The sequence below is a fragment of the Solanum stenotomum genome, unplaced genomic scaffold, assembly GCF_019186545.1.
Source record: "Solanum stenotomum isolate F172 unplaced genomic scaffold, ASM1918654v1 scaffold18682, whole genome shotgun sequence".
Taxonomy (NCBI): domain Eukaryota; kingdom Viridiplantae; phylum Streptophyta; class Magnoliopsida; order Solanales; family Solanaceae; genus Solanum; species Solanum stenotomum.
Window position 1 is genome coordinate 69,548 of NW_026025161.1, and position 22,101 is coordinate 91,648.

The window sequence follows — 22,101 nt, forward strand, 5'->3', positions numbered from 1 at the left end:
AATGATGGTGGTTGATTGATAATTCTGGTTGGCGATAGTGATAATTAATAGTGGTGATTGATAGTGGCAACTGTTGATATATAGTGATGGTTGATGATGGTAATTATCAGTATATAATGATGGATGGTTATTATAATAATAGTTTTTGACGGTAACGATCGAATATAATGATTAATGGTGATGACTAGTTATGGTAATTGACGATAGTGGTGGTTATGAATGAGGACGGTGGTCATAGGTAATGAATGATAATAGTTAATAATGGTGGGCGTTAGTAATAGTTAGAGATGAAAAAGAATGGAGTAACGGTTAATGTCATCTTTAAGAATCCTTGATATTCAAGGTAGATTAAAGGTTGGTTCACAAAGTCATATAAGAGACAAGCTAAATAAAATAATTTACCGATACTATTGAATATAAAATCTTTTGAATCAAGTACGGAATATTTTCTATATCTTCCTTGTTTACAAGATAAACAACTTAATTTAGACTATATCGTGTTCATCACCACACTGATTGATGGTGCATTGGCCTTATCATGAGAATTTCAAGAGCGATATATTTCGTGACAAGCATTGCCTTGTATTTACTTTTTTAGATAATTTATATTACTTCAAAAGAATCCTTCTTTATAAATCGAATATCATTCATAATATATAATTTTCATATATGGTCACTAAATCACAATTCTCTCATCAATATAACATTAAAGTCTCAATAGCTAAAATTATAACCTTCCAATGCACTAACATATATTTTTTTGGCTGATTTAAATTGCTATTTAAATACTTTGTACATTTTAACTTATTTTTTTAATCTAATGAAGGCAATTCAACTGTGATATTAAGATCCCAATTTTGGTCTATGAGTCAATGAATTGTCTCTTTGGAATTTTTGATACGACAAAAACAGAGAAATAAATAAACTAAAAATATCCTGTGGGTTCCTTCTTCTAAGATAAAGATAGACTGGAATTATTTTTTTAATAAAGGACCACTAATGACTTTTGACAAATTAATTTACAAGTCCTCCGTGAGAAGGCATGCAAATGTAACTACCCCAATTAAGTCCAATTATATTTGAGCAGATTCAAAATTTAAAGTTTAAAAAAAAATTAAAAAACCTTTCTTTACGTTTTGTTTGTTTTACAGGTCTTTCTCACATTTGCAATATTACGACTACAACTCTTGTATTTTATTTTATTTATTTTTAATAAAATAATAATATATATCAGGATTGATTTGTCCTCTCTAAAATTATGCTCTTTTAATTAATTATTATTTTACTAATATTATCTTCAAAAAGTTATTTATCGTTAAGGAATACTGAAATAGAATACTATGAATTGTTCACCATTACTCTTGAGGTTGTTGTACAAGGGAGGTAGATGAAACATTGAAAATATGAATTCATATTAATTTGTATTTATTATAATTTTGGTATATTTTAATATATAAATTTATAGTCTACGTCAAAAATATGTGAACTCATATTGAAATATTGAATTCGCCCCTGAATTTATATTCCTTTCCGTGTGTGTCATACGTGATGCGTATTTGGGAGAAGACTTCTAATTCTTTAAAAAAATTTAATTCCAAATAATTCAAAAATGGGTCAGATGAAATCACTAATTCTTTTTGCTTTCATTTTTTTTTTTACTAATATGATGTTTAAATGATATGAAATTATTTATTCATTTTTGTCATCTTTGAAATTTGGATCATGATCTTTAAAACTTACGTCCACACTTTATCGATCATTAAACCAATCGTTAATTCTTTCTTTTTAATATAGTTTAATTCTTCCATCAACAACCAAGCCTAATAATGATAACCATCTTTGTTAGCCGCCTCAATGTCAAAAAAACATTTGCCTATTTATATATTGTCGGGTTCATTTTTATTTGTTCAATATTAATTTAACATATTTTTATAGAATAATAAATAAAATAATTGAATCAATGCAATAAGAATTGATTAAAGTTAATAATGTATGGATTNTTTGTTTGTTTTACAGACCTTTTCTCACATTTGTAATATTACGACTACAACTTTATATTTTATTTAATTTATTTTTAATAAAAAATAATAAATATCTGGATTGATTTGTCCTCTCTAAAATCATGCTCTTTTAATTAATTATTATTTTATTAATATTATCTTCAAAAAGTTATTTATCTTTAAGGAATATTAGAATAGAATACTATGAATTGTTCACCATTACCCTTGAGGTTGTTGTACAAGGGAGGTAGATGAAACATTGAAAATATGAATCCATATTAATTTGTATTTATTATAATTTTGGTATATTTTAATATATAAATTTTTATTCTACGTCAAAAATATATGCAATCATACTGAAATATTGAATCCGTCCCTGAATTTATATTTGTTTCCGTGTGTGTCATGCGTGATGCGTATTTGGGAGAAGACTTCTAATTTGTTAAAAAAATTAATTCCAAATAATTCAAAAATGGGTCGGATGAAATCACTAATTCTTTTTGTTTTCATTTTTTCTTTATTAATATTATGTTTAAATGATATGAATTTTTATTTTTTTTGTCATCTTTGAAATTTGGATCATGATCTTTAAAATTTACGTCCACATTTTATTGATCATTAAACCAATCGTTAATTCTTTCTTTTTAATATAGTATAATTCTTCCATCAATAACCAAGCCTAATAATGATAACCATCTTTGTTAGCCGCCTCAATGTCAAAAAAACATTTGCCTATTTATATATTGTCCGTTCATTTTATTTGTTTAGTATTAATTTAACATATTTTTATAGAATAATAAATAAAATAATTGAATCAATGCAATACAAATTGATTAAAGTTAATAATGTATGGATAAGGACCTGAGTATAATGAACGAGTAAAAATAAACCGAACAAAAGTACCAACTTAAAAAAAAAAAAAAAAAAAAAACATGTCCTCAAATCATTGTCATTCTTAAATTCCCACTTGCTAATAAATTATTATAGTATTAATACTTTACTATCTTTGTCCTTTCAATTTGAACCAACCAAGATGTTTCTTTTATTTTATTTTTTAAATTCTTGAACCAATTTGAGATGTTTGACTAATATTTCTAAATCTTGAAAAAAAAAAACCCTATACATTATAAAGCAACATATGTAATGAACCCCATTACTTCTTTCCCTTCATCTACTTTCAACATTTATGATTTTATCCAAATTCTTGAAACCATGAAAAGTTTGAAACTTTACTATCTTTTTCCCTTTTTAGTTTTATCATTTCTTGTTTTGTCTTTCCCTTTGATAACATCATCAAGTATTTTGCTTAAAGGTGATTCTTTTTCAGTTAAAGATGATTCACATTTCATTACTTCTCCACAAAAAACATTCACTTGTGGTTTTTATCCTATAGAAAGTACTAGTAATGCTTATTATTTTGGAATTTGGTATACAAATTCAAGAGAAAAAACTGTTGTTTGGAATGCTAAACAAGATAGGCCTGTTAATCTCAAAGGGTCAAAGTTAACATTAAGAAAGAATGGAGCTTTAGTTTTAACAGATGTTGATGATACAATTGTTTGGCAAACAAACACAACATCATTTGATGTTGAAAAGGCAGAGGTTCTTGAAACAGGAAACTTAGTATTGAAGAATCCTAAAGGTGATGTTTTGTGGCAGAGTTTTGATTTGCCTACGGATACTTTATTGCCTTATCAAAGATTTACCAAGAATCATAGATTGGTTCCTCCTTTAAGGAAAGGGAGTTTATCACCTGGATACTTTAGTTTGTACTTTGATAGTGATAATGTACTGAGAATGATTTATGATGGTCCTTTAGTTTCGAGTATATACTGGCCTAATCTCGATAGGGATACGTATGGGAATGGTAGAACTAGTCAAAATAGTAGTAGATTTGCTTATTTTGATGGAATGGGTAGATTTTTCTCAAGTGATATGTTGCAATTCAATGTTTCTGATATGGGGTTTGGGATATTGAGAAGATTGACAATAGATACTGATGGGAATTTGAGGATGTATAGTTTGGATAACTCAACATGGTTATGGAAGATGTCGTGGCAAGCTATTGCACAACCTTGTATTGTGCATGGAATATGTGGAAGATTTTCGATATGTACTTATGTATCGAAGCCTAAATGTACATGTCCTCCTGGATATGAGATGGTTAATGGAAGTGATTGGAGTAGAGGTTGTAGGCCATTGTTTAGATCAAGAAGTTTGGAGTCTAAACAACATGTAAAGTTTGTGGAGATTCCTAATGTTAATTACTGGGGTTTTGATCTCAATATCACTACTCCTTTGTCATTTGAATCTTGTAGGGCAATGTGCTTGGACGATCCAAGTTGTCGTGCATTTGTTTATAGGTTAACTGGTGAGGGATCATGCTATACTAAAGGCATCCTTATTAATGGATACAGGTCTCCTGGTTTTCCTGAAAGTGTATTTATGAAAGTCCCTATGAATCTAAGTGCATCAGAATCAGGTGTTTTGATGCTTGAAGGTACTGATGCAAAATGTGGATTGAGTCCCGAAAACATTCTTTTTGGTTCTCCTTCTATGGTGAAGTGGATTTATCTTTACCTGTTTTGTTTCACCCTTGGTGGAATAGAGATTCTGTTCTTCGTGTTAGGCTGGTGGGCGTTGTCCAGTAAACATGGGATTCCTGCTTCCATTGAGGATGGATATAAATTGGTGTCATCGACTCAGTTCCGGAGGTTTACGTATACTGAACTTAAGAAAGCAACAAAAAACTTCAAGGTTGTGCTAGGAAGAGGAGGTTCAGGAGCTGTTTACAAAGGAGTTTTAGCAGACGGAAGAGCAGTAGCAGTCAAGAAACTTGCAAATGAGTTTCAAGAAGAATTTTGGGCAGAGATGACTACCATAGGAAGATTCAACCATATGCATTTGGTGAGGATGTTGGGATTTTGTTCTGAAGGTAGACGTCAGCTTTTGGTCTATGAATACGTCGAGAACTCATCACTAGACAGGCATCTTTCCAAGGCTGATATTCTTGGATGGAAACAAAGGTTTGCAGTGGCACTAGGGACAGCCAAAGGTCTGGCATATCTTCATGATGAATGTCTTGAATGGGTGATTCATTGTGATGTGAAGCCTGAAAATATACTTCTCGATAGTGAATTCAAGCCCAAGATTGCAGATTTTGGACTTGCAAAGCTGTCCCAAAGAGGCGGCCCTGGTTCAGATTTCTCCAAGATTCGCGGTACTAAAGGCTATATGGCTCCTGAATGGGCTTTGAACCAACCTATAACAGCAAAAGTTGATGTTTATGCCTTTGGGATTGTAATACTAGAAATGATCAAAGGAAGTAGGCTGTCAAGTTGGGTGGAGGATGATAGTGAATGTGATCACGAACAAGATTCACAGCTCGGAAAATTTGTCAGGATGGTGAAGAGGAAGATTCAAAGTGGAGAAGATTCTTGGGTGGAGAAACTTGTCGATCCACGACTAGAAGGCAAATTTAGCAAGAACCAGGCAGTGACACTGATTGAAATAGGCCTTTCTTGTGTTGAGCAAGACAGAAACAAAAGGCCTACAATGGCCTCAGTAGTCCAAACATTGCTGGATTGTGAAGATGAAACAACACAAATAACATAGGAATTTCCATTTCTAAATGTTAACACTGATTGGAATTTGTGAATGGAAATTGAATAAACCATTTTGTTTTTTCATTTTTGACTATCAAACTCTTATAATTCTCTTAATATCCGCGCGTTAACTTTTGCAATCTTGATCATACTAGCTAATTTTGTGATGGAAATATTTCATCTTTAACTAAAAAAAAAATTAATAAAAGGACTCAAAATACACAAATACAAGTTCTTCATTTAGAGTTTTCAGACAATAGAACCACATCTTGCAAAATCTTAAGTAAACAACAAGAAGAAGTAGGGTTTGGGGACGGTAACATGTACGCAACCTTACCCTGCCTTTGGGATAGAGAGGTTGTTTCCGACTGACCCTTGGCAACCATCCTCCTTTATTCGGGCTTGGGACTAATAATGTGAAATCTCAATTAAACATTCTTCATTAGTGTTCCATGTTTTCTTCTTATGCAACATTGGAGTATTATAAATTAAATTACTGTCCTTATATATAACTAGTGGAGTAATATCATTTTAGCCATGATCACAAACCAAAAAAATGCCTACTATTTCATACCTTTTCCTTCCATTCTGCATCTTTTTTTTTTAATCAATGTAAACTAAAGGAGATTATAGTAAAGTTATGTCTATATGACTTATAGGTCATGTCTCAAGATGAGTTATTGAACTTTCTTATGTATTGTTGCTGATGCAAAAACATATGATGCCTCTCTTTTTGCGTATATCGCCACTCCTTTTTGCGTATGCTTTTGATATAGTCCTCACGAAATCTTTATGTATTTATTTCTTTTTATTCCGGTCCAAGGACCACTACGAATGCGTGTGTGCAAGGTCATTTCCTTTTTTATTCTCTTTGTTTTCTTGAAAATGATATGCACTAGTCTTTGCATAGTTAATTAATATAGAAGTAGTTAATTAAGACTCATATAAAAAGGAACATGACTTAATTACTATTCAACTGTGATATTAAGAATCCAATTTTGGTCTTTCAGTCAATGGATTGTACCTTAGAAGTTTAGGTACATGACAATAACTTAAAGGAAATAAATATTCATGCCGTCCGTCTTTAGTTGTTCATTACATGTTTGATTTGGTACACCTTTAGAATACAATAAACTATAGGGTAATTTTACTAAGTTATCCCTATCAATTACAGTTCATCTAAAAGTTGGAAAATGAATACTCTCGAATAAATACTTTTAGTATATTGAACAAGTAAAGATGAACGGAGAAATTAAGTAAACTAGCCTTGTGGAAACTGGAAATATAGTCCAGTGGGTGCCCTTTTTCTAAGGTAAAGATAAAGACTGGAAAAACAAAACCAATATAAAAGACCAATAGTGAGTGACTTTTGACAAGTTCTCCATGGGAAGACAAATGCAACTCTCTCTCTCTCTCAATTATTCCAATTCTAATCTATTCCCCACTTGTATCATGAGTTTATATGAGAAGACTTTGAATATATTCTTTTATACCATATAATTCAAAAACAGGCCTAGTTGAGTTACCATTTTTCTTGCTTTCACAATTTTTTTTTTATAGGTAGTGGTTAATGATGGTGGTTGATTATGGTAATTGATTGTGATGATTGATAATTCTGGTTGACGATAGTGATAATTAATAGTGGTGAATGATAGTGACGACTGTTGATATATAGTGATGGTTGATGATGGTGATTGTCAGTATATAGTGATGGATGGTTATTATAATAATAGTTGTTGATGGTAACGACGATCGAATATAATGACTAATGGTGATGACTAGTTATGGTAATTGACGATAGTGGTGGTTATGAATGAGGACGGTGGTCGTAGGTAATGAATGATAATAGTTAATAATGGTGGGCATTAGTAATAGTTAGAGATGAAAAAGGATGGAGTAACGGTTAATGTCATCTTTAAGAATCCTTGATATTCAAGGTAGATTAAAGGTTGGTTCACAAAGTCATATAAGAGACAAGCTAAATAAAATAATTTACCGATACTATTGAATATAAANNGCTTGAGCTTGACTCATCTATGGTATTTATGTATCATTTCTTCTTTTCTTTTTTTCTTGCTCCCTTAGACCCGATTTCCCCCTTTGATTATGCTTATCGCTTATGGTCATTTTAATTGCTTCCGCGACCAAGAATGTGTAATGATATGCTATGAGGCTTGTTTGGGGTTCCTTCGGGTTCCCCATTCGCCGTTCACGTCTAGGCCCTAGGCTTGGGTCGTGACAATAATTTTCATATATGGTCACTAAATCACAATTCTCTCATCAATATAGCATTAAAGTCTCAATAGCTAAAATTATAACCTTCCAATGCACTAACATATATTTTTTTGGCTGATTTAAATTGCTATTTAAATACTTTGTACATTTTAACTTATTTTTTTAATCTAATGAAGACAATTCAACTGTGAAATTAAGATCCCAATTTTGGTCTATGAGTCAATGAATTATCTCTTTGGAATTTTTGATACGACAATAACTGAGAAATAAATAAACTGAAAATATCCTGTGGGTTCCCTTCTTCTAAGATAAAGATAGACTGAATTTTTTTTTTAATAAAGGACCACTAATGACTTTTGACAAATTAATTTACAAGTCCTCCGTGAGAAGGCATGCAAATGCAACTACCCAATTAAGTCCAATTATATTTGAGCAGATTCAAAATTTAAAGTTTAGAAAAAAATTTAAAAACCTTTCTTTACATTTTATTTGTTTTATAGGTCTTTTTTCACATTTGCAATATTACGACTACAACTCTTGTATTTTATTTTATTTATTTTTAATAAAATAATAATATATATCAGGATTGATTTGTCCTCTCTAAAATCATGCTCTTTTAATTAATTATTATTTTACTAATATTATCTTCAAAAAGTTATTTATCTTTAAGGAATACTGAAATAGAATATTATGAATTGTTCACCATTACTCTTGAGGTTGTTGTACAAGGGAGGTAGATGAAACATTGAAAATATGAATTCATATTAATTTGTATTTATTATAATTTTGGTATATTTTAATATATAAATTTATGTTCTACGTCAAAAATATGTGAACTCATATTGAAATATTGAATTTGCCCCTGAATTTATATTCCTTTCCGTGTGTGTCATACGTGATGCGTATTTGGGAGAAGACTTCTAATTCTTTAAAAAAAATTAATTCCAAATAATTCAAAAATGGGTTAGATGAAATCACTAATTCTTTTTGCTTTCATTTTTTTTTTTTACTAATATGATGTTTAAATGATATGAAATTATTTATTCATTTTTGTCATCTTTGAAATTTGGATCATGATCTTTAAAACTTACGTCCACACTTTATCGATCATTAAACCAATCGTTAATTCTTTCTTTTTAATATAGTTTAATTCTTCCATCAATAACCAAGCCTAATAATGATAACCATCTTTGTTAGCCGCCTCAATGTCAAAAAAACATTTGCCTATTTATATATTGTCCGTTCATTTTATTTGTTTAGTATTAATTTAACATATTTTTATAGAATAATAAATAAAATAATTGAATCAATGCAATAAGAATTGATTAAAGTTAATAATGTGTGGATTAAAAACTGAGTATAGTGAACGAGTAAAAATAAACGGAACAAAAATACCAACTTTAAAAAAAAAAGAGAAAAAACATGTCCTCAAATCATTGTCACTCTTAAATTCCCACTTGCTAATAAATTATTATAGTATGAATACTTTTTATCTTTGTCCTTTCAATTTGAACCAACTAGAATGTTTCTTTTATTTAATTTTTTAAATTCTTGAACCAATTCGATATGTTTGACTAAATCTTAAAAACAAAAAAAACTACACATTATAAAGCAACCCCATTACTTCTTTCCCTTCATCAACTTTCAACATTTATGATTTTATCCAAATTCTTGAAACCTTGAAAAGTTTGAAACTTTACTATCTTTTTCCCTTTTTAGTTTTATCATTTCTTGTTTTGTCTTTCCCTTTGATAACATCATCAAGAATTTTGCTTAAAGGTGATTCTTTTTCAGTTAAAGATGATTCACATTTCATTACTTCTCCACAAAAAACATTCACTTGTGGTTTTTATCCTATAGAAAGTACTAGTAATGCTTATTATTTTGGAATTTGGTACACAAATTCAAGAGAAAAAACTGTTGTTTGGAATGCTAAACAAGATAGGCCTGTTAATCTCAAAGGGTCAAAGTTAACATTAAGAAAGAATGGAGCTTTAGTTTTAACAGATGTTGATGATACAATTGTTTGGCAAACAAACACAACATCATTTGATGTTGAAAAGGCTGAGGTTCTTGAAACAGGAAACTTAGTATTGAAGAATCCTAAAGGTGATATTTTGTGGCAGAGTTTTGATTTGCCTACTGATACTTTATTGCCTGATCAAAGATTTACCAAGAATCATAGATTAGTTCCTCCTTTGAGGAAAGGGAGTTTATCACCTGGATACTTTAGTTTGTACTTTGATAGTGATAATGTATTGAGAATGATTTATGATGGTCCTTTCGTTTCGAGTATATACTGGCCTAATCGCGAAAGGGATGTGTATGGGAATGGTAGAACTAGTCAGAATAGTAGTAGATTTGCTTATTTTGATGGAATGGGTAGATTTTTCTCAAGTGATATGTTGCAATTCAATGTTTCTGATATGGGGCTTGGGATATTGAGAAGATTGACTATAAATACTGATGGGAATTTGAGGATGTATAGTTTGGATAACTCGACAGGGTTATGGAAGATGTCGTGGCAAGCTATTGCACAACCTTGTATTGTGCATGGAATATGTGGAAGATTTTCGATATGTACTTATGTATCGAAGCCTAAATGTACATGTCCTCCTGGATATGAGATGGTTGATGGAAGTGATTGGAGTAGAGGTTGTAGGCCAATGTTTAGATCAAGAAGTTTGGAGTCTAGACATGTCAAGTTTGTGGAAGTTCCTAATGTTGATTATTGGGGTTTTGATCTCAATGCCACTACTCCTTTGTCATTTGAATCTTGTAGGGAATTGTGCTTGGGTGATCCACGTTGTCGTGCATTTGTCTATAGGCGTACTGGGGAGGGATCATGCTATACTAAAGGCATCCTTTTCAATGGATACAGGTCTCCTGGTTTCCCTGGAAGTGTATTCTTGAAACTCCCTATGAATCTAAGTGCATCAGAATCAGGTCATTTGATGCTTGAAGGTACTGATGCAAAATGTGGATTGAGTCCTGAAAACGTTCTTTTTGGTTCTCCTTCTATGTATGTCTTGGATTTTAAGAAGGTGAAGTGGATTTATCTTTACCTGTTCTGTTCCACCCTTGGTGGAATAGAGATTATGTTCTTCGTGTTAGGCTGGTGGGCGTTGTTTAGTAAACATGGGATTCCTGCCTCCATTGAGGATGGATATAAAATGGTGTCATCGACTCAATTCAGAAGGTTTACGTATACTGAACTTAAGAAAGCAACAAAAAACTTCAAGGTTGAGCTAGGAAGAGGAGGTTCAGGAGCTGTTTATAAAGGAGTTTTAGCAGATGGAAGAGCGGTTGCAGTCAAGAAACTTTCAAATGAGTTTCAAGAAGAATTTTGGGCAAAGATGACTACCATAGGAAGAATCAACCATATGCATTTGGTGAGGATGTGGGGATTTTGTTCTGAAGGTAGACGTCAGCTTTTGGTCTATGAATACGTCGAGAACTCATCACTTGACAGGCATCTTTCCAGGGCTGATATTCTTGGATGGAAACAAAGGTTTGCAGTGGCACTAGGGACAGCCAAAGGTCTGGCATATCTTCATGATGAATGTCTTGAATGGGTGATTCATTGTGATGTGAAGCCTGAAAATATACTTCTCGATAGTGAATTCGAGCCCAAGATTGCAGATTTTGGACTTGCAAAGCTGTCCCAAAGAGGCGGCCCTGGTTCAGATTTCACCAAGATTCGCGGTACTAAAGGCTACATGGCTCCTGAATGGGCTTTGAACCAACCTATAACAGCAAAAGTTGATGTTTATGCCTTTGGGATTGTAATACTAGAAATGATCAAAGGAAGTAGGCTATCAAGTTGGGTGGTGGATGATAGTGAATGTGATCACGAACAAGATTCACAGCTTGGAAAATTTGTCAGGATGGTGAAGAGGAAGATTCAAAGTGGAGAAGATTCTTGGGTGGAGAAACTTGTCGATCCACGACTAGAAGGCAAATTTAGCAAGAACCAGGCAGTGACACTGCTTGAAATAGGCCTTTCTTGTGTTGAGCAAGACAGAAACAAAAGGCCTACAATGGCCTCAGTAGTCCAAACATTGCTGGATTGTGAAGATGAAACAACACAAATAACATAGGAATTTCCATTTCTAAATGTAAATACTGACTGGAATTTGTGAATGGAAATTGAATAAACCATTTTGTTTTTTCATTTTTGACTACCAAACTCTTATAATTCTCTTAATATCCGCGCCTAACTCTTGCAATCTTGATGATACTAGCTAATTCTGTGATGGAAATCTTTGACTATCATTGGTATTTACTTCAACTGAAACAATAAATATGAAGATATGGTGGTCAAGGATTACTGTATATGACCATAAATATGAAGATATGGTGGTCAAGGATTACTGTAGAAGGTTAAAAAGTGATAAAGTGTGGTCGCTCGTTAGTTGGGAGATGCAAACCCCGTATGCTCTTCTCCTAGTAGTAGTATTTGGAAATCATGTGACCCCCTTCTATCAATAACTTCTCTTTTAAGCGGAAGTTCTATCCGAAACAACCCCTCTATTCATAAAGATAGTGTATGATCTGTGTTTCAGACCCCACTCATGGATTACACTGAGTTGTTATTGTTATTATATATATTTAATTCGTTCGAATTCTTTGTGTAATTTATTTCTTTATATTCCGCACTAAGAATGCGTGTGTGCAAGGTCATTTCCTTTTTTATTCTCTTTGTTGTCTTGAAAATGATATGCACGAGTCTTTTTTCTATTCTTTTGGTGTAAAAAGGACGATCTCTTTTGCATAGTTCATTAATATAGAAATAGTTAAGACTCATACAAAAAGGAACATGGCTTAATTACTATTCAACTGTGATATTAAGAATCCAATTTTGGTCTTTGAGTCAATGGATTGTACCTTAGAAGTTTAAGTACATGACAATAACTTAAAGAAAATAAATATTCATGCCATCCGTCTTTATTTGTTCATTACATGTTTGATTTGGTACACCTTTAGAATACAATAAATTATAGGGTACTTTTACTACGTTATCCCTATCAATTACAGTTCATCTAAATGTTGTAAAATGAATACTCTCGGATAAGTACTTTTAGTATATTGAACAAGTAAAGATGAACGGAGGAATTAAGTAAACTAGCCTTGTGGAAACTAGAAATATATTCCAGTGGGTGCTCTTTTTCTAAGGTAAAGATAAAGACTGGAAAAACAAAACCAATATAAAAGACCAATAGTGAGTGACTTTTGACAAGTTCTCCATGGAAAGGCAAATGCAACTCTCTCTCTCTCTCAATTACTCCAATTCTAATCTATTCCCCACTTGTATCATGAGTTTATATGAGAAGACTTTGAATATATTCTTTTATACCATAAAATTCAAAAATAGGCCTAGTTGAGTCGCCATTTTTCTTGCTTTTGCAATTTCTTTTTTTAGGTAGTGGTTAATGATGGTGGTTGATTATGGTAATTGATTGTGATGATTGATAATTGTGGTTGATGATAGTGATAATTGATAGCGATGATTGTCAACATATAGTGATGGTTAGTGATGGTGATTGTCAATATACAGCGATGGATGGTTATTATAGTAATAGTTGTTGACGGTAACGATAGAATATAATGGCTAATAATGGTGATAACTAGTTGTGGTAATTGATGACAATGATGTTATGAATGGGGACGGTGGTGGTAGGTAATGAACGATAATAGTTAATAATGGTGGGCGTTAGTGATAGTTAGAGATGAAAAAGGATGGACTAACCGTTAATGTCATCTTTAAGAATCCTTAATAGTCAACTGTCAAGGTAGATTAAAGGTTGGTTCACAAAGTCATATAAGAAACAAGCTAAATAAAATAATATACCGATACTATTGAATATAAAATCTTATGAATCAAGTACGAAATATTTTCTATATCTTCCCTGTTTATAAGACAAACAACTTAATTCTTGAATGGGTGATTCATTGTGATGTGAAGCCTGAAAATATACTTCTCGATAGTGAATTCGAGCCCAAGATTGCAGATTTTGGCCTTGCAAAGCTCTCCCAAAGAGGTGGTCCTGGTTCAGATTTCACAAAGATTCACGGTACTAAAGGCTATATGGCTCCTGAATGGGCATTGAACCAACCTATAACAGGAAAAGTTGATGTTTATGCCTTTGGGATTGTAATACTAGAAATGATCGAAGGAAGTAGGCTGTCAAGTTGGGTGGTGGATGATAGTGAATGTGATCACGAACAAGATTCACAGCTCGGAAAATTTGCCAGGTTGGTGAAGAGGAAGAATCAAAGTGGAGAAGATTCTTGGGTGGAGAAATTTGTCGATCCACGACTAGAAGGCAAATTTAGCAAGAACCAGGCAGTGACACTGATTGAAATAGGCCTTTCTTGTGTAGAGCAAGACAGAAACAAAAGGCCTACAATGGCCTCAGTAGTCCAAACATTGCTGGATTGTGAAGATGAAACAACACAAATAACATAGGAATTTCCCTTTCTAAATGTAAAGAGTGATTGGAATATTTGAATGGAAATTGAATAAACCATTTTGTTTTTTCATCTTTGATTATCAAACTCTTATAATTTTCTTAATATCCGCGTGTTAACTTCTGCAATCTTGATCATACTAGTTAATTATGTGATGGAAATCTTTCATCTTTAACTAAAAAAAAAATTAACAAAAGGACTCAAATTACACATATAGAAGTTCTTCATTTAGAGTTTTCAGACAATAGAACAGCATCTTGCGAAATCCTAAGTAAACAACAAGAAGAAGTAGGGTTTGAGGAGGGTAACATTTACGCAACCTTACCCCTGCTTTTGGGATAGAGAGATTGTTTCCGATTGACCCTTGGCAACCCTCCTCCTCTATTCGGGCTTGGGACTAATAATGTGAAATCTCAATTAAACATTCTTCATTAATGTTCCATGTTTCCTTCTTATGCAACATTGGAGTATTATAAATTAAATTACTGTCCTTGTATATGACTAGTGGAGTAATATCATTTAGCCATGATCACAAACCAAAAAAATGTATACTATTTCATACCTTTTCCTTCCATTCGGCATTTTTTTTTAATCAATGTAATGCGTTTTGGAGCAATAGTAAAGTTGTGTCTGTATGACTTATAGGTTATGTCTCGAGATGAGTCTTTGAAACTTTTTTATGTATTGTTGCTGATGCAACAGAAACATATGATGCTTTCCTTTTTGCGTATATCGCCACTCTTTTTGCGTATACTTTTGATATAGTTCTCACGAAATCTAATCTAAATATCGCTAATATCTGAAAATTAGCTAAGTAATTTTATTAATCTAATAAGGTTATTTTATTTTTAATATGTTGTATTGTCTACAAAGTAGTCCAAGTTCACATCGTATTAAATATAGTATATGTTCCTTTATATCTTATATACACTGTCATTCCTATAATTTTTACTTTTTTTTTCCACCTTAAAGTCACTCAAAACAAAAATCTCACTTCTTATTTTACAAGTATTTTATACTTTAAAAATAGAGGCAATTTAAGGTGACACTCTTTTTATCAAATCATTCAATGGAAAAATCTAATTTTTATATGTTTCTCTGATTCTCTCATGCACGCCCCCACAACCCCACCCACCCCTCCCCACCCACTCTTGTGAAATTCCTACTAGGTAAACTGTGGCGAAATAAGTAGAGCTTAACCTAGCTTAATCATACAATCATCATCAAATCTTGAACTAATCCACTACTCATTTTGCTTTTTTACTGCATTTCTTTCATTTCTAGGCTTTATTTGGGAAATCCCAGAATATTTGTCGACTTTTCTTGAATTAATTTAAGCAAAAAAATTGTGGGGTTGGTAGAAAATGGCTGGTTGTTCATCAGGTAACAGGTTATTTCAGTTTACATCTCTGAAAAATGAAATCTTTATCATGGGGTCCATTAAAGACTCTAACTTTACGTTTGTTAAGAGCCAAGATTTTGTGGGTATGAGGAAAATCGGTTATTTGGTTTGTCAGAAGAATTACAAGTCAAGATTTTTGGTTAAGAGTTCATTGAATCCAGAGGGTAAATCAATATCTGGTGTTAGTGTAGAGACAGTACTCAAAGAGAATGATACTTATTCTGTTGGGAAAGATGTAAGTCTTCTTGATGCTGATAATGGTGGTGATGGGGAGGGAGATTTAGCTGTTGGGAATGGTGGAAATGGGAAATACCCTGGTGGTGGTGGCGGCGGCGGAGGTGGTGGTGGAGGTGACAATGGAGAAGGTGATGAGGAAGAAGATGAATTTGGGCCATTACTGAAGTTTGAGGATGTGATGAGAGAGGCAGAGGCTCGTGGGGCTACACTTCCTGCTGATATGATAGAGGCTGCAAAGAGTGTTGGGATCAGAAAGCTACTTTTGCTTAGATATTTGGACTTGCAGGTAAACATTGATTAGGTGAAAATAATTAACCTGTTTACAAAATGGTTTATTGGACATGTGCATTTTGATTGTTTCTTTGATTGGCAATTCGTGTTTTCGTGAATGTAGGGGTCAGCTTGGCTCGGAGCTGCAATGAGGTCGTCCGCTATGCTGCGGAACAGAATGTTGGCTGATCCATCATTTCTTTTCAAAGTTGGAACTGAGGTTTGTGTTAAGCTTGATTTTGATATTTCTGTTCTGTAAATAAATCATTGAATTGTAGTACAGTAGAAATAATTGCTCCTTGAGCTACTGCTATTAGTGTGCATCGTGTTGTGTCTGTGATTCTGTTTACATATCTTACGACTTGGAGCAATTAGTAATTCTAGTTGTATAACCATGCTAAACTTGCATTACGCGTGGTGAATTTCTATGGACCTTGAAATCACGTGGCACCTTACCTACTGTTCATTGTTTTTTTGTTTCGTCGTGATGTTTATACTTGATATGCCTTTTACTTAGAATTCACGGGTTCCGTTGGTTCTGTGATGTAGATAGTCATTGATACTACTTGTGCAACAGTAGCAGAAGTCCAAAAGAGGGGCAAAGATTTTTGGGCGGAATTTGAATTGTATGCTGCAGATATGTTGGTTGGCATTGCTGTCAATGTAGCTCTAGTTGGGTTGCTAGCACCATATGCTCGAATTGGGCAACCGTCTGTATCTCAAGGTTTTGTTGGTCGTTTTCAGAGAGCTTATGGAGCACTTCCAAGCAGGTTTTGACTTATGCAATCCCTGTGATATTGTTGCATTTAATTTGAGCACTATTTAGAAGATTTTCACTTTAATTACTCATCTGCTACAGCGTTTTTGAAGCTGAAAGGCCAGGGTGTAGATTTACATTGAATCAGAGAATTGCTGCTTATTTTTACAAGGTAAGACTTGCATAATTGAAGTATATGCTATAAATAGATTGCAGTATGTCTGTTTACATATATCATTCTCTCCTGTTCGTAATAGTTCCTTTTCATAAATGCATTCACTTGTGCAACTTACAGTTCTTCATATTTCTTTAGGGCATTCTATATGGATTCGTCGGGTTTGGATGTGGTATCATTGGCCAAGGAATTGCAAATATGATAATGACTGCCAAGCGGTTTGTTTCTCTCTGATATCACTAATACTACTATTGTGGCTATTATTTGTTGTTGTTGTTGACTTGTTGTTTTTCCTGGTTTAGTTTACATAGATGCTGCGTGAAGATATTATAAATTTATGTCTTACTCCTTCCTGGATTTGAACTTGGGATTTATCGGGAACCAATGATCATGCTTTTGGAGATTCATAAACTAGAATCTTCATTTCGAAACTTGAACCCCTAAATGTTGCCTTGTTTTAAATTAGTGTTCTACTTCTCCAGTTAGATATGTATATTTGAGTGTCAAGATACAGGGTGGACCCACGTGGAGCCCTATGGGAGTTCGAGCAATCATTGTCTTTGATGCGGAACTTTTATTTTATTTGAACAACTAATACGACAATAAATATTATTAAGTCAGCACCTATGAACAAAATAGTCTGGTGGGTGCTTTGGTTTGGAAATGCAACAGGGAGCTCCATACCTCTAGCGGTCACAGGACTGAATCCTTCTCTAGACCATTTTGACACTAATCCCCTCAATGTTTTGATTTCTGTCCTTCAACTTTATTCGCTTCATTTTAACTTTTTTACTTTCCATTTTGTTCTTTCTCAAATTTCGTGACCCATTTCTCTAAAAATGAATTGGTCTTTTCCTTTTCTTCTTTTATTTTGGTGCTTTTTTTCTTTAATTTCTTTCCCTCCAAACCCCATCAAACCAAAACAAACAAACAAAAGTTCATCTTCTCCGATTATAGAAAATTCATGTACGGTTTAAACCTTTTTGTAGTTAATTAAAAACTCTATGTAAAGCTGATAGCTTTACGCTGACGTCATGTTCAATCATGCATCCGTTTACTTGGTGTAGACACCCTATGCATGTAATTCGTGAAGGATAATTGTGAATAAATTCTCCTTTTTTAATTATAATATTAATTATAGTATATTGTTAAATGTTTTCACATTTAGTTTTTAATTATTTGTGTGCTAATACTTTGTGGCTGTAGCAACTGTAGCTAAAGAGAGTGGAGCACCCATTACTTCAAAATTCAAGATCTGCCATTATCAGGATATCAGTTTTTTTTTTCCTTCGCATAAAGAAGATATTACATTTTTCATTGTTTTTCTATAAACTAGTTTTAATGCCTGATATATAAGGACTAAAGAGCTAACTTTAGGAACCAAACCATTGCATTTTTTTTCACCTGTTCTTTCCTAATCCGGATTGAATGGCTATCTTGCTATTCTCTGGTTTTGTTTTCTAAGTGAGAGCTGTGGATGTGTAAGAGACAATGGTTATTCAATTCGGTGGAGGACAAGGTCAATGGAAAAGGCCTTGGCGGTGTTTAGAGGGGAAGGGACATGAGCAAGGTGATGGTGCATAGATTCAAAATGGATCTGTCACAGAGAAACTTTCCTCAGACAAGATAGGGAAGTAGCTGGTTAGGCTGTAGACCCGTTGAAGCAAGCCCATGATGCTTCACTGCTTTGATAAGAAGGAATCTAACCAATTGTAATTCTGGCTGGGCATGGAAAACTGCTGGAGTTCAAGCTGAAGGATCTGAGAACAATTCTTTTGCCCTCATAGACAAGTACATATGTAAATGTTAGTCTCGATGGTCATGAGCCCACTCAAGACCGAAGAAACCTGTTGATGCCACTGAAGATATGCATAATAGGTCAAGCTGTTGTCTCAACAGGGATATAACGGAAACAAACTAATGGCTATGGTTTCATGTAAGAGACCAAAGCCTGGATGTTGCTGGGAACAACATTAGTGAAACTAGCCCAGTAAGTATATTTGCGTAGGAAAGAGATAAAGGTTTGATAGCAAGGAGGAAGTAAGAAGATTGTGGGGGTACCAACACCATGTGACTTATCAAAATTCACAAGAAGGCTGGGTGTGAAAACAAAACCTTTCAGCCAGTAAGTGAAGGATGGCTGCTTAAAGAAGTGGTATGATTACGATTGATGAGATAGGAGCTCAAAAGAGGGGCATGAAGCATCATCTCCTTAGATTTTTCTTTGAAGAAGGAAGAACTCAGCAGTGAACAGACTGGATGCCCTCATTTTGCAATTCCACTAAGCTACTGTTTGAGTGACAGTGCAAACATCAATATTAATTGATCAAAAAAGTAAACCATAGCACCCAAGGGTGTAGCCTAGTTGCCCGTGAAGTGGTTGGAGAACCATGAGGTCTCAGATTTGAATATCAGTGGAGGCGAAAATACTGCGTAGATGATTTCTTCTCATCTAACAAGCCTTGGTGTGTAGAGGTAGAGCTACCCGGTACCTGTGCTGGTGGGAGGTAAGCAGGTACCAGTTTCAAATTAAGTTCCTAATTAGTAGATGCTGCCAAAGGGAGTGGCGATGCCATACGAAAAAAAGGAAGGCTGGAATAGTCAAGGTGCATAAGCTGGGACGGACACGACCGTCATCTAAAAAAAAGTAAAACAGGAAGGAAAGAAGTGACTGTAATATCTTTCTGTATCCATTGTCAAAAAATATGATTCAGTATCTTGTACCAAGTTCTTAAGTTTCAACTGGTGTTTGCGTTTCACTTTTTTAGCATAGAATTACTTTTAATGCTTTCAATGCAATTTTTGATCATACTAATGATAAAAATATATTTTATCTCGTCTTTGTATGGTGTCTTGTTACTAATTCTGATGGAAAAATTTATTCTGACAAGTAAAAGAATAAGGGGAAGTCAGGTTTGCAGATAGTAACTGAATTATGAGAAGTCGAGGTGACCTCGTGGATTTTATGGGTTATAACCCATTGCACTGAAGTAGATATATTTATTATACTTCTTTTATCTGATACATATCTCTTCATCTATTTCTTAACTGGTTCATATTAAGTTAAATACCTTTCCCTTGTTAATTTTGATGGTTTTCTCAGAAACCATGTCCTTGTCTAACCCTCTCCTGATTCATCATAAGCGGTGTACCTCTCCCAGTATCAAAATCTTTATGGGACATTACTTGATTCGTGATGTCCAAAAGAGATATGTTGGATTGGTCAGTTAGTCATACTGATCTAGGGTGTTGTAATGTTCTCCCGAGTTATTTCATAACTATGAAAGGATCAAGAAATCAGACAGGCTGATGATATTACATGAATATCAAAAGTAGAACCTTGAAAGCTAAGTTTTTAAGGAATATTTGTTAGGCACAACTTCTTTTATTAAATCTTTAGGTTCTACTTTTCATGGTTGAACCCCAGAGGTTGAGGGGAGTCCACTGCAGATTTTATTTCCTGCAGCTAATAATTTGTGTAGCGTGACAGTTTGATGCATGAGTCTGTGTATGCTCTTGTTGTTGATCAAAGTAGATATTATACTTCTTTTAACATGTTTGTGTTGTCCCTTTCTTACTAACATGTTTGTTCATCAGGAGCGTCAAGAAATCAGAGCACGATGTTCCTGTTCCACCTCTTGTAAAGAGTGCATTACTTTGGGGTACGCCTTCACTTCATTCCTATATGTTCCTGCTTTTGATAACAAAGTTCGTAAAGCAAATGATTTCCAAACCCTTATCTACCGGCTACATTATGTATGCTGTGTGCTTTATATTTTCTGATTCCTGTTTATCTCTTTCCAGCTCTTCCTGTATAGTATCATTGAGTTGTCTTGTTGAAAATTCTAGACTGTATTATAGTACTTGTTACGTTGAAATGTTGGAACTACTTCCACTGAAACCATCTTCTGGTTATTTAACGATTCCTTGCATCATATAGCATTTTTTCCACAAAATGAATTAAGTCAATGTTGATATTGCATGACAATATTGTAGTACAGGGGAAATTTACAAATTTTCATAGTCAATGATGATATTGCAATTTGCTTGAGTGATGAAGCAATCAAGAAATCACATGTTTCTTTTCAAAATTTGACGAAATTAACTCTCTTATATCTGGTGAAGGTTGAAAATTTTGGACTTGAATCTTCAGATTTTACATCCCACTTCCTATCTTCTCAATTAAGTAAAATGCATATTCTACTCTAGTGTTTCTTGAATCATGTTGCGTTTTAGCTTTCTTTGATGCATCGTCATTGCAAGCTGCGTTTTTTTTTCTCTATAACTTCCATCCTGCCTGCCTCCTGGCTCTGATTTGGTTAATGGATATGTTATATTGTTATATGTAGGTGTATTTCTTGGAGTTTCTTCAAACACCAGGTTACAGATTGTGACCGGATTAGAACGTCTGGTGGAATCTTCTCCAATGGGAAAGCAGTTTCCGCCTGTTGCAATGGCATTCACAGTTGGTGTGCGATTTGCCAACAATATATATGCTGGAATGCAGTTTGTGGACTGGGCGAGGTGGAGCGGTGTGCAGTAACTGTATCTTTATGCTTCTTTTCTCTTTCGGACATTTTCAAGAGGATCATACGTGGTTCTTCACTCGAAATCAAAACCTTAGAGTTAGAGATGGAGGCAACTTATAACTAAGCCAACTAGTTTTGTCACTTGTTTGTGCTTCTAGCTCAATAATTCCATCCTTGTTGTACTCTAGTTGATGAAGTGAGTTTGGTTACATCAATAACAAAGGAAACATGTTTGCTCCTAAAGATATGTGATGTGTGAGCTTGAGACACGTCACAAGTTCGAACCCTGCATTTAAGTGGGGAAGGATAGAAGGACGGGCCTATTATTGTTGAGTTTCTAATCATGAAGGAATCTAATTTTATGGTTTTGAAATAAAGTAGAAAATAGCCCTCTTTAAATGACCTTTCAAACTAGTCATT

At 33.7% G+C, this 22,101-nt stretch overlaps 3 protein-coding genes across 3 annotated transcripts; all 3 read left to right on the forward strand.

Annotated features, from left to right (window-relative positions):
* Positions 1 to 3,212: 3,212 nt before the first annotated feature.
* Positions 3,213 to 5,691, forward strand: LOC125850705 (putative receptor protein kinase ZmPK1). Its single transcript, XM_049530556.1, has one exon. The coding sequence runs from the start codon at positions 3,213 to 3,215 to the stop codon at positions 5,613 to 5,615; it is 2,403 nt and encodes an 800-aa protein (XP_049386513.1). The 3' UTR covers positions 5,616 to 5,691.
* A 1,591-nt stretch (positions 5,692 to 7,282) lies between these two features.
* Positions 7,283 to 11,940, forward strand: LOC125850706 (putative receptor protein kinase ZmPK1). Its single transcript, XM_049530557.1, has 2 exons — positions 7,283 to 7,305; positions 9,453 to 11,940. The coding sequence occupies exons 1-2, from the start codon at positions 7,283 to 7,285 to the stop codon at positions 11,938 to 11,940; spliced, it is 2,511 nt and encodes an 836-aa protein (XP_049386514.1).
* A 3,459-nt stretch (positions 11,941 to 15,399) lies between these two features.
* Positions 15,400 to 21,920, forward strand: LOC125850709 (protein RETICULATA, chloroplastic-like). The gene is made up of 7 exons (XM_049530560.1): positions 15,400 to 16,236; positions 16,345 to 16,440; positions 16,770 to 16,990; positions 17,080 to 17,149; positions 17,291 to 17,370; positions 20,750 to 20,814; positions 21,502 to 21,920. The coding sequence occupies exons 1-7, from the start codon at positions 15,676 to 15,678 to the stop codon at positions 21,693 to 21,695; spliced, it is 1,287 nt and encodes a 428-aa protein (XP_049386517.1). The 5' UTR covers positions 15,400 to 15,675; the 3' UTR covers positions 21,696 to 21,920.
* Positions 21,921 to 22,101: the final 181 nt, after the last annotated feature.

Excerpts from the sequence above, each read along its gene's own strand:
- LOC125850705 (XM_049530556.1), top strand. The coding sequence starts at position 3,213 with ATGAAAAGTTTGAAACTTTACTATCTTTTTCCCTTTTTAGTTTTATCA.
- LOC125850706 (XM_049530557.1), top strand. The coding sequence starts at position 7,283 with ATGGTTGATGATGGTGATTGTCA. Across the intron at positions 7,306-9,452 it reads GTTGATGATGGTGATTGTCA|CAACCCCATTACTTCTTTCC; the intron begins GTATATAGTGAT and ends CACATTATAAAG.
- LOC125850709 (XM_049530560.1), top strand. The coding sequence starts at position 15,676 with ATGGCTGGTTGTTCATCAGGTAACAGGTTATTTCAGTTTACATCTCTG. Across the intron at positions 16,237-16,344 it reads TTAGATATTTGGACTTGCAG|GGGTCAGCTTGGCTCGGAGC; the intron begins GTAAACATTGAT and ends TCGTGAATGTAG. Across the intron at positions 17,150-17,290 it reads TTGCTGCTTATTTTTACAAG|GGCATTCTATATGGATTCGT; the intron begins GTAAGACTTGCA and ends ATATTTCTTTAG.